Source organism: Epinephelus lanceolatus, chromosome 5, assembly GCF_041903045.1.
Source record: "Epinephelus lanceolatus isolate andai-2023 chromosome 5, ASM4190304v1, whole genome shotgun sequence".
Classification (NCBI taxonomy): domain Eukaryota; kingdom Metazoa; phylum Chordata; class Actinopteri; order Perciformes; family Serranidae; genus Epinephelus; species Epinephelus lanceolatus.
This window is the reverse complement of record NC_135738.1, coordinates 13464825-13477704: the sequence shown is the minus strand read 5'-3', so window position 1 is coordinate 13477704 and position 12880 is coordinate 13464825. Positions and strand designations below refer to the sequence as shown.

Sequence of the window (12880 nt, the reverse complement as noted above, 5' to 3'; positions counted from 1 at the left end):
AAACAGCCATATTTGACACACTGGGGATGACAATGGGCTGGGAACATGCAAATATAGCGAGACAAAGCGGCAAGCAGACAAAGCTCACACTAAAGAAGACAACAATGAAGCCAACTTGGACGTACTAAAAACTGCAGTTCCTCTAATGGCCACTTGAGGCTGGCTCCACAAGTGAGTCAATCCCTAAAGACCCCAGAGTTACAATGCTCAACTTTAAAGCAGGAATTAACATGTTTACACCCAGGTATAAATATGGTTTTGGTCTCTATAGGTCTCTACTGATGACACAACGGTCTCGAAGGTGATCGGCCACATGGGGTCACTATCACAAAACATCAGCTCAAACATCAACTCCTCACCCTCTGTCCAGATTTTTAAAGTGCAATTAAAGACACACCTTTTCAGGCAGGCTTTTGGACATCTGTAAACAAGTATGTAGTATGTTGTAAATAGATTGCTGTTTATGTTGCTCTGTATTTTTGTTTGTATTGCACTGTTTTATGTTTTTATATTTTGTATTTTTTTATTGTGAAGCACTTTGTGACCTCCGAGCTGTGAAAGGTGCTATATAAATATAGATTTATTTACTTACTTACTTACTATAGCTAATTTCAACGTTGATGACAACTGTCAGGCGGGTGAACTTTAAAATAACTCACCTGTTTACATTTTAGTAGGGCTTTAATGATGCATAATTAAGGGCATGGTCACTTTGAGAGACAGGCTGTCTGTGAGGCATCACTACAGTCTATGAGCCAGATCCACCCCTCACTCCTCCACAGCTCCACTCTTAGGCCCAAACTTGGTCTCTTCTGGCTCCAAAAAAAAAGACAAGATGGCAACGGCCTAAATGCCAGAGTTGGGGCTTCAAAACCAATTTGTGATTTCACAGTAGTTATAAGGATTATTTTTATAGTCTGTGGTTCCAAATGAGTGAATCTGGGGTTGGCTTTCACTCACCACTTCCGCTGGTGAGCACAGAAGGAGGGGATGGAGATGAATAGCAACTCTGAGTTGGCCTGTTTGTTGTTGAACAGGTAGGTGCTAGCGGTTAGCTTGATTAACTTGCTAAAATGTCGGCTTTTCCATTAGAACAAATGTTGTGTTCCTGCAACAGTAGCTTGCAATGTAGTGAGGAGGGGCCACGTTTGAACATTGTGTCTACAAAAAGTAACCAACCATTCTTGCATACCTTTCACAGCCGCTTTATCAGTCTTATCATTAATATTATAAAGAGCTCATTTAGTTACAATCTGCTCTTATTAAAGGTCCTTTAGAGAATCCCCCACCACCTACATCTGTATTACGGTGAAGTCAGTAACAGTGGGCAGCAGGGTCTCCTCTTCTATCAGATGAAGGTAATCCTGTTTTTTATTTCTTTACAGATATCTCATGAGTTAAACAAGATAGCGTGTTTGCCTAAGGCGGTGGCTGTCGTGTTTCTTGCTTTGATACACCGTCCTCACTCAGAAGAGAAATCAAGCACCAATTGGCATGTTGAGTGTAAACACTGGGCTCGAGAGTCTTTCTCACACACACACACGCCATCCTCCATCTCACTGAGGGTTGTGGTTGGTGTGGTCCTATTAGCTTTGGCTGCTGTTCCGAAGGTAAACACACATGCTGCTGATAAGACCAGCTGATTGGCTGGAGGTGAGTGAAGCTCGGAGGAAGGAGAGGAGGAAAATCCCCCTGATGGAAAATCACCTTTCAAAGTCAGAAGGACGGAAACAGAGAAAGCAGCGGATCACAATTTCATTGATTTAGTCCTCATTAGATCATCAGATGCTGCCAGAGGTAGGACTGAGTCATTGTTTTGCAAGTCACAAGTCAAGTCTCAATTCAAGACAGGCAAGACCCAAGTCCTAACCTTTGAGTTTCAAGTCTTTCAAGTTGAGTTTAAAGTTATCAAATTTGTGACTCATGTCTGACACAGGTCTAAGACATGTGACTCGATTCCACACCTCTATATGCTGCAGTTGAAAACTGTCAGCTGAAGATATCAGATCGATACCTTAAGCTGGATTTTTAACTATGAATTTAGCTGGTGTAGGCTTGGCTACCCCCCAAACGAATGGTATTCTGTAGTAGTGCGGCATTGCATCTCACCGGTAAAGGTACTAAAATCAGCACATTCCCATGTTAGTGCAGGGTATATTTTTCGCTGTTGATCGGAGTCAGGGCTAATAAATGATCATGACTACTGCAGAGTTAATTGACCCGGGAATAAATGCAGATTGTAACCTTGCCCATTATATACAAATGCAGGACGTTAGTGGGTCTTTTGTGCAGTGGGAAAGGGGCTAAAGATACCATGTGGAGACCGCAAGAACGTGGGCGTCTTGGGTCTTTTCACCAACAAATGTCCGATATGGATAGATAATAGTTAGGGGTGGAGAAAGTTACAGAGTTGGTTCTTTTCAGTACCACATCAGATAAACCTTTTCTAGTGCAAAACTTCTGCTAATCGCGATCAGGGTTTTCTCTCATTGTGAATAAAACAACAGAGTGATTGGACGGAATAGTCTCATATTTAGTAACGTCACAGGACAAAACCTTACCACCATCACTGCATAAACTAATGGAAAAAAATGCAAATACAGTTACTGTGGGGAATATAATTAAAGCAACAACAGCAAACATTTGCACAGAGGATTTCTGTAATATCAGGTTTCATATTTCTACTTCAGTTAACCAGATTAAGCAGAGGGACAAATCTATAAACTTCATCAATACCTGGGGATATCAAAAGCCAGGATCTAATTTTAAAGTGCATTTACATTTTTTTAAACTATGGCATCATATTAACCATTTAGTTTGGCGAGCTGACATAATCTAGGAAAGTTTCTTTATCTTTTAAAGGTAAATGAGTGTGAGCAGTTAGAGGCTCAATACAATGCAACAGACAAGGTGTGGAGTGCTTTCCCTCCTCATGACGTCAAACTGAGGGTAGAGGGGGCCCCTGGCGTGAACTGCAAAACTTTATTCAAACAAACACAAATCAGCGGAGATCTAGAAACCCTCGATCAGGAAGCTGTACCAACCAGCCTCAGAGGGGCCTCAGAGGGGATGCGGAGCTCAGCACCACCTCAACTGTTGTCCTGTCAAATAAACTCAAGAACTGTGGAGAGCCACAGGTTTGGAGGACCCAGGTGATTAAAGGATAATAAACGTGAACTCTGCTGAAGCAATCTCGGGCAGCGTCCTGTGAGGGCGAGTGTCTCAGCAGCACTTTGACACTTATTAGTTGAATGTAACACAGGAAAAAAACCTTCAAGTGAAAGGTTCAATCAAAACAGAGATAGCCATCGAGGAGCACCTGCTGTCAGAGAGTGACTGACAATGCAAGAATTAAACAACTAAGAGAACCAATGGGACATTTATTAAAATGTATATGAGGCAGATTCTAGCCAATTACATGTGTTTTGCCCCTGATGAAAACATAAGCTTAAACACTGGGATTTGATTCAGCGTAATGTTGTTTGAGTGTCATGCCCCCCCCAACCCCCCCGGCCTTCACTTACAAAATGTCATTCAAATTAACATGTACCAACAAGGAAGAGTCTCAAAATGACCACAAGGAGACAAAAAGACCACAAAGAGATGCAAGGGAACTGTGATGACACACAAAGTCACTACAAAAATGGGCAAAACAACCACAAAGAAAGACAGAACAATGACAAAGCAACACAAAACGACAACAAAAGACCTAGAATTACCTCAAAGAGATGTAAGTGACTACAAAGCGACGCAAAACAACCATGGAGAGAGACAGAATTGCAACAAAACAACTAAAATAGACACACAAAACCACACACACACAAAAAAAGACAAGGGGCCCATTGTCTCATAATCCGCCCATGTCAGAAAGCACCCTTTAGCGTCTGTATGAGACACACTGGGCTTTTAGCTAACTCCAATGTAAACCCATGTGGCAATAATGCAGTATAAAGAGTGAAAATGTCTGCATAGGGTAGGAGGTAAAGGTGTTGGATGGGTCAGACAAACACAGGACTTTCACCCAGGAGATCAGTATTTGTGTTCCTTGTGAATCCAAAAGTCAGTGTCTTTTTTGTCACATGACATACTTCTTAACAGTTAGGTAAGTTGAAGTACATTACAAATGCCTCCTAGGTGCCTCCTGCTGGAGGTGTTTCGGGCATGTCCAGCTGGTAGGAGGCCCCGGGGCAGAACCAGAACAGGCTGGAGGGATTATATACCTTGCCTAGCCTGGGATCTGCAAGAAGAAGCTGGGAAGTGTTGCTGGGGAGAGGGGCATCTGGAATACTTTGCTCAGCCTGCTGCCCCTGCAACCCAGTTTTGTATAAGCGGTTGAAAATGGATGGACATATGAACTTATTTAAACCTAAACAATAATCTGTAGTAGTTCTGTTGCCTAACCTTAAAGTACTTATGTTTCCTGTGAACACTGAAGTTTATTTTGAAAAGACACTATGCATGTAAGGAGCGGATATTTACACGCCATCCCCGAGCGTCCAAAACTGATGCTAGAGGGGTAGCTAGAACATCATGGTCTGAAGTGTAGGGTCACTAACAGAGCTACCATTTTTGACGAGCTGGGAGCGAGAATGTGTTTTTCATTTACAGTTTTATTCTCTGTGGATCAAGGAAAACTGTTCCTCACAAACCAGTGATGCTTTTATGCCTGAATGGTGCTTTTTTGTATGCTTCTTAAAGGGCATTTCTTAATTATTTAACACTGGTTAATTAAAATTGCAGTACTGTGATTTTATATTTATGTTTTTCAGCAGGAGTACTCAATTCATTCATATATATACAGTACAGGCCAAAAGTTTGGACACACCTTCTCATTCAATGCGTTTTCTTTATTTTCATGACTATTTACATTGTAGATTCTCACTGAAGGCATCAAAACTATGAATGAACACATGTGGAGTTATGCACTTAACAAAAAAAGGTGAAATAACTGAAAACATGTTTTATATTCTAGTTTCTTCAAAATAGCCACCCTTTGCTCTGATTACTGCTTTGCACACTCTTGGCATTCTCTCCATGAGCTTCAAGAGGTAGTCACCTGAAATGGTTTTCCAACAGTCTTGAAGGAGTTCCCAGAGGTGTTTAGCACTTGTTGGCCCCTTTGCCTTCACTCTGCGGTCCAGCTCACCCCAAACCATCTCGATTGGGTTCAGGTCCGGTGACTGTGGAGGCCAGGTCATCTGCCGCAGCACTCCATCACTCTCCTTCTCGGTCAAATAGCCCTTACACAGCCTGGAGGTGTGTTTGGGGTCATTGTCCTGTTGAAAAATAAATGATCGTCCAACTAAACACAAACCGGATGGGATGGCATGTCGCTGCAGGATGTGGTAGCCATGCTGGTTCAGTGTGCCTTCAATTTTGAATAAATCCCCAACAGTGTCACCAGCAAAACACACCCACACCATCACACCTCCTCCTCCATGCTTCACAGTGGGAACCAGGCATGTGGAATTCATCCGTTCACCTTTTCTGCGTCTCACAAAGACACGGCGCTTGGAACCAAAGATCTCAAATTTGGACTCATCAGACCAAAGCACAGATTTCCACTGGTCTAATGTCCATTCCTTGTGTTTCTTGGCCCAAACAAATCTCTTCTGCTTGTTGCCTCTCCTTAGCAGTGGTTTCCTAGCAGCTATTTGACCATGAAGGCCTGATTGGCGCAGTCTCCTCTTAACAGTTGTTCTAGAGATGGGTCTGCTGCTAGAACTCTGTGTGGCATTCATCTGGTCTCTGATCTGAGCTGCTGTTAACTTGCGATTTCTGAGGCTGGTGACTCGGATGAACTTATCCTCAGAAGCAGAGGTGACTCTTGGTCTTCCTTTCCTGGGTCGGTCCTCATGTGTGCCAGTTTCGTTGTAGTGCTTGATGGTTTTTGCGACTCCACTTGGGGACACATTTAAAGTTTTTGCAATTTTCCGGACTGACTGACCTTCATTTCTTAAAGTAATGATGGCCACTCGTTTTTCTTTAGTTAGCTGATTAGTTCTTGCCATAATATGAATTTTAACAGTTGTCCAATAGGGCTGTTGGCTGTGTATTAACCTGACTTCTGCACAACACAACTGATGGTCCCAACCCCATTGATAAAGCAAGAAATTCCACTAATTAACCCTGATAAGGCACACCTGTGAAGTGTAAACCATTTCAGGTGACTACCTCTTGAAGCTCATGGAGAGAATGCCAAGAGTGTGCAAAGCAGTAATCAGAGCAAAGGGTGGCTATTTTGAAGAAACTAGAATATAAAACATGTTTTCAGTTATTTCACCTTTTTTTGTTAAGTACATAACTCCACATGTGTTCATTCATAGTTTTGATGCCTTCAGTGAGAATCTACAATGTAAATAGTCATGAAAATAAAGAAAACGCATTGAATGAGAAGGTGTGTCCAAACTTTTGGCCTGTACTGTATATTTGAAGGTTTTCAACAGCAAAACATTGAGATGTAAAATTAAAACCCCAGAGTGCTTAACTGACAATTTTTAATTTACAGTAACACAACCTGTTTGTTAGTACATGTTACATCCTGCAGTGTGTGTGTGTGTGTGTGTGTGTAATGGGTGTGTAGACCCTGAGGGCTAACTGTCAGAAACAGATAACAGGACCATTAGTGCATCGGCAGTCTGTGATCTTCATCGAGGCTGAAGGGACGTTATTGCTCTCATTTACTGAAACACTGCTCTTTTTTCCCTCCACTCTGTTTCTCTCCACATTCAGCCTTCAGCGATGGGCCCGCCCGCTAAGTTGCCACGACCAATCAGGGCTCAGTAAGAGGAAGACAAGAGCCAACAGTTTCTGTGACACAGTCCAACTGATAGAGACTCATTATCTCGCCAAAATGTCTCTTTCACTTTTTTCCCCCTCTCGTTGCTCTCTGGCTTGTTCTATGGATATGATTTGGGGAAATAAATAAAACATGCATACTGAATATTAAGTGGTTTGGCGGTGAGTATCTGAATAAATGAGCATAATGAATACATAATTTAGCTGGTCAGGGATTAGTGGTTCAGTAATGGTCCGTCTGAGTGGAAGAGAAAGAGAGGGTTGTCATGAAGCCAATGACGGCAGTTACAGCGAGGACAAACAGTGATGAAATTACACCGGAAAAGAAAAAAAAATACAAGCAGAGCGAGGCCATTCAGAGGCATAAACAGTACACAGAGACAAACAAACAAACCCAGTCGGAGAAAATGTACAAATAGCTAAAAGTGCTGGCAGTGTTTGCTGCAATTAGCTGTCAGGAAACATGACTCCTGCACTATAACCCAGCCTGTCAGCCTCCTCTAGTCGTTCAGCACTTTTCCTCTGACCTTGCACTTTAATGGATGTGCATGCTAATTTAACCTAGCTACATAATTACGGCTGCTTGTACTGTAATGTTGGGGGGGGAATGTGGCTGTCCAGCACAAGGCGATCATACAGTACAAGGGAATATTCAGCTCGCAAAGACTGGTTGGTTGCATAAGTGAAAGGTCTGATGATGTTAGTCTGGTGCCACTGAGCTGAAGAATACAGGGTTGTGTATTATAAAGTGCATTTACTCTCTTACAGCCTCGTTCTATAAACAGCCAAGAACTGAAAATGACTGAAGGTGAAACTGGAGCACTTTATTTCGTAGCTTGCATTTATGCACATGACCATTTTGCTACTGAAAGGTGGATGTTTGATAGCTTTGATAGCCATATGTTAAAGGGATGGCCTCTCAGGATGAAGATGCCCGAGTCTTGTTGAGCGTTGGGAGGGCTAATTATTTACAGGTAGTGAATGTCAGAGAGCATTATGTAAAATTGCAATGATTATAAAATCAGAGAGGTTCAACTCTTACGCAACAAATACTTTAAATTTTTGTTTGAATGAAAATCGTGTTGACGAGCTAAACATGACATAGCACATACTCATTTCAGATATTAACAGGTACATAGCTTTGTCGAGCAAAACGCTGCACCATTCCTTAATTTACCAATCAGTTCGCCAACTGAATCCAAAATTCTGTCAGACCCACTAATCAAAGGAGGCACCTCTGTTATTTGTTATGTACTTTCATGTTCAGATTGTACCTCCTGCCTCGATTTTTTAAAAGTAGCCTGGGCAAATGATTTGGGGGGTTACTATTTCGGAAGAATCATGGACAAAAGCCCAACTACTGGGACATTCTTCCTCAGTTTGTACTTTTGCAATTTAAAATATTGCATCAACTTCACTTATCAAAAAATAAGCTCTGTAAAATGTATCCAAATATATTAGTCCAGCGTGTGACTGTTGTGGGCAGTCACCAGCCTCACTAGCTCTTATGTTTCGGCACTGTTTAAGAGTCAGTAGTAATATTTTTCAGTCGTTCAGACCTGCATTTGGAAAAGATTAAATTCTCACTAAGAGGGTGTGAAAACAAATTCTACCAGATCTGGCAACCCTTTATAGACCACTTTCAGAGAGACGCACTCTCAAGTCCTTCCCCCTAACTAGCCTCGTTTAAATGACAGAAAACATGGTCAATCTGACATCCTTCAATGTATCACACATTCTATTTTCACTTTTATACTCCTGCTACTGCTTGTTTAATTTTGAAAACCCCAATAAAAAGAGTTGGAAAAAAAGAAAATCGTGTTGACAATAATTTAAATGTCTTACCATGATAATATTTTACGTTGTGTGGATGTTATCATTATGGCGTTTTAATGACTTTAGTTCTTTTATCTCAGACATGTTAGGATGTTACATACATTGACATGTTTCGGCAGAAAATTGCGCCTTCCTCAGAAGTGTCACTTGGTGGTGGTTGTGACGTGTCTTTATCAGCTGATCTGTCAATCAGCCGATATTAGGGTGGCGTGACCGTCCTTTCAAAAACTGACAGGATGGTCACGCCACCCTAATATCGGCTGATTGACAGATCAGCTGATAAAGACGTGTCACGACCACCACCAAGTGACACTTCTGAGGAAGGTCTGAGATAAAAGAACAACTTAAGTCATTATCAGAAACTAAAGATATGAACACCATTGAATTATTATGGCGTTTTGCAGACGGTGGGTTTTGCTCTCCATACTCAACAACTGAATGTCACTATCTTGGTCATGATGATGCTGGCATTAGATGTTTAGAAGAAGATGGATTTTTGTAACTTAACAAGACCACTTAAAACCAACAAAATATCAATATCATCAATATTCTACGTCAAGCTGACTTTGGCGAGATGTGAGATGTTGTGCTGACATTGAACTCTGGTGACTTGACGTCACAACCTAAATTCAACCAAATATCTAATGATGTTGGTGGCCTGCTGGATACAGGCTTGATGATACATAGCAGTGACAGAGTCAAGTTTCCATGTCACAGATCATTTTCCACAACTGTAATCCTCATATCCACAGTTAGGTTAGCTCTTTTGCAGCAACAGTAGCACAACAGAGTAAGAAATGCTTGTAAGAAAAGCGTTAAATACGACAGAAACTAGCAGTAAAACAACCATCCTTTCTATTTTGGTGCTGCAGATCAGACTAAACTACCAAGAGGTGTGAAAAGCACCTCAGAGAACACTGACAGCACTACAAAGACGCCCTTCTCTCACATTGCGCTGAACCATACTGTGCTGCATTCAGAGCTCTCCACTCAACAGGAAGTCATGTATTATCCCCAGTTTGACGTAACTGCAGAGTCAGGAGCGCCTATTCTTCACTCCATCAGTTGATTCAATCAAAAGCATAAAGGCAGTTTTTGAAGAACATGTAACAGCCACAACAAAGTGATGTACATATGACGTCATTATGATACCAACACACACTGCAGCAAATCATGTATGAATGTTTGAGTGTTGTTAATGCGTCATAGAGGCAGAACAACACAAACTGCAATAATGCGTGATCAGTAGCTGCAACAATAACCATTGTGTGGATGGTGACAAATGGCAAAATGGCACAGATAGGAGACGAAGAGGAAGAGGAAGAGGAAGAGGAGAGCAGCATAGACTAGAGGAGAGGAGAGAAAATAAGACGGTACCTGTTCTAATTTGAAGATGTGTTGGTTGAAGTAGTGCTGCAGTCGTTCGTTGGCGAAGTTGATGCAGAACTGTTCAAAACTGTTGTTCTCATAATCCTCAAAACCAAAGATGTCCAGGACTCCTATCGACAGGATCTGGTGAAATAAACACACACAGATTCTTATTTCTTCATTTTACACATTTGTGAGATCAGGATGTGAAGAAAATACTGTACACGTCAATAAAAATGTATGATTCTTTATGATTTACAGATATTTTGATTGTGTTTCTTTTTATATCTCATTCCTTACAGCTCCAGTGACCCAGATGCCCCCTGGGTGTCAGGGAGGTTCATGTCATCATATATCATTAATAAGCACCATCTGAAGGAGGCGTCCATCCAGAGACAGCCTTTAATTATGAAATGGACTGTAAAAGCTGTTTCCAGTTTAATTTAATTTAATCCAGCAGTGTTTTATTTCTCTCCGAAGGGCAGTTTGAATAAAAACATACATGAGCACACGTATAGCTGCGTATAGACACTGTTATCTGTACATAAGAACAACGACCTTGACAGAAAGTGCAACCTCATCGACCCCCTGACAGCACCGAGGGAGAGCAAACACACACACTGATGATGTCAGTGCCAAGGGAGGCACACACACACATGCACACGCACACACAGATGATGTCAGTGCCAAGGGAGGTGCACACACATATGCACACATACACTGGTCCACACAGAGGACCACAGGGGGTAAACTGAGCTGAGGGGAACTTGATGCCATCTGCCCAAATGTTCTGGGCACACACACACACACACACACACACACACACACACACACACAATGATCTGTTTTCTAATCCTTTAGATGCCCCCACAGGGTTTGACTTGCCAGCTGCCGCTCCAACACACACACACACACACACATACACACACACGTACATACACACAAACAGTGGAATTTTCATTTCATACCACTCCCTGCCTCTGGGAATGAAGGAAGCCAGAAAGCAAGGGATTGAGTCTTGACTGACTGACAGATAGACAGACAGGTGTGGTTGACAGACAGACAGCAGCAGGATGGAGAGCATGAGTCAGACAAATGAAGGTGAGGAAAGACGAAAAGAACAAAAGGGAGGACGTTAACAGGACAAAGGGATGCATGTTGATTTAGGAGGTTAACCTAATATCCCTCCTCTTGAATGTACATTTACAAATATTGGAAAACCTTTGATAATTGGCCACCTGCTTGTTCCAGATCTAAAAGGCTGAAAACACAGTGCAGCTAACAGTAATAATGACATTTTTCTGCGACCAGGAGTTTCAGGCGGGAAGAAATTCTTTGTAACACAGGTCAACATGTCACAGGAGTCACTGTTCACTGGTAGTGTCTGGTTACAATTCGCCAACAAAAGTTTATTACTGCTTATTTATTATTTACGGCCGGGCCATACTGCCTGTGTGAGCAGCGCATTAGAGCTTAGATCGGGCCCAAAAAAATCCAGCCTGACCCCACCTGAGCCTGCATGTTCTGTCCGAACCCGGCCCGGCCAGTCCCTTTAACCGTAATTCCAAGCCCGAGCCCGGTTTAAACCCGACATTTTTTTAAGGATACAAACGTGGACATTGATGGCTGACTCTCGTCTTTCTTTCCATGGCAAGCCTTCGTCATGTGCCTCTTAAGTGTCGAGGTCCCCGTCTTTTTGCTGTCATATACCAGCATCGTGCTGCACTTGGTACACTCGACGAAGCCGACACACATTGTCACCGTCGACAACTCACGTGTGCTGCCAGTGACGCCGTCAAGGGGGGGCCAGGTGTGATAAGTAGTTGGTTCCATAGCCTAGGTCTATTATGAGGAGCCCGACCCATCCAAGCCCGAGGACTGTGGCGGGAAATTACGGCCTGACCCGGTTCAGACTCAGGCAGAGAATCCAAGCTTTACAGTTTTTTTCTTGTTAGTGCCCCTGTTAACAGATAAGAGCAGCCACATTGCCCACGTGAGCAACACTGCTTAGATACAGCTTGCTGCTGCTCAGCTGAGGAACATCTACAGAATAAGAGTCTCACCTTTTTTTAATCATGTGACACACGGATTTAGCAAATATAGACCGTGAAAATGATGATTTGATAATCATAGTGACATCACACCACCTTTCACTACAGTTTTAATGTCTTCAACTGTCACAGACATGAAAAAATATGAATATTTATTAATATTACTTCTTAAACTTCCACGATGGTGCAGTGCCAGTCAAATGTTTGTAAATGTTGGTGTGTCTACCTGCCCTGCTTTAATACGAAATCTTATTTATCAAAATCTGTGCAGGCTCTCTGACTCAGAAAACAATATCATCCAGGCCTTTCCCTCTTTGGTTTACCTGCTTATGTATGTACACTACACCAATAGTAACAGAAGGTTACCCATGATGCCATGCAACATGTAAGTGACAGTGATGAGTCAGAAAGGATATGGTTTTCTTGTTTTATTTATAAGCTCAGGCTGAAGAATATTTCCACCTGATAGGGGTGCAGTTTAACGAGCGGCTTCATATAACTCAGCTGGTGTCAGTGTCACTTTAGCACGTGGCTAAAATGTGGTTAAAGGTGCTATCTTAGTTTGAGAAGGAAATACTAAGATGGAAACCCCTTTAACACCCTTTATATAAATGTTAAACCATCACTACACTAGAATAAAACAGAACTGAATTTTACTGACTGCCACTGTGAAACACAAACAGCACATGACATTGCTGAACAACACTGTCACTGTAAAGACTCTCATGTACTTTACTTTCCTAATATTGGATATATTATACTGTATGTTACCATGACAGTTACTGCAACCGCAAAACCATATTTTAAATTATATAAATATACTAGTC

The 12880-nt window shown here is 42.0% G+C and overlaps 1 protein-coding gene across 18 annotated transcripts in view; it reads right to left on the bottom strand.

Annotated features, from left to right (window-relative positions):
* LOC117262261 (unconventional myosin-IXAa-like) overlaps window positions 1–12880 on the bottom strand; it is a 217634-nt gene that overhangs the window by 58592 nt on the left and 146162 nt on the right. For all 18 annotated transcript variants that reach the window (XM_033635087.2, XM_033635091.2, XM_033635092.2 and 15 more), the window contains one exon: window positions 10012–10146. In XM_033635087.2, coding sequence (XP_033490978.2) covers window positions 10012–10146 — 135 coding nt within the window. The remainder of the gene's footprint in view (window positions 1–10011; window positions 10147–12880) is intronic.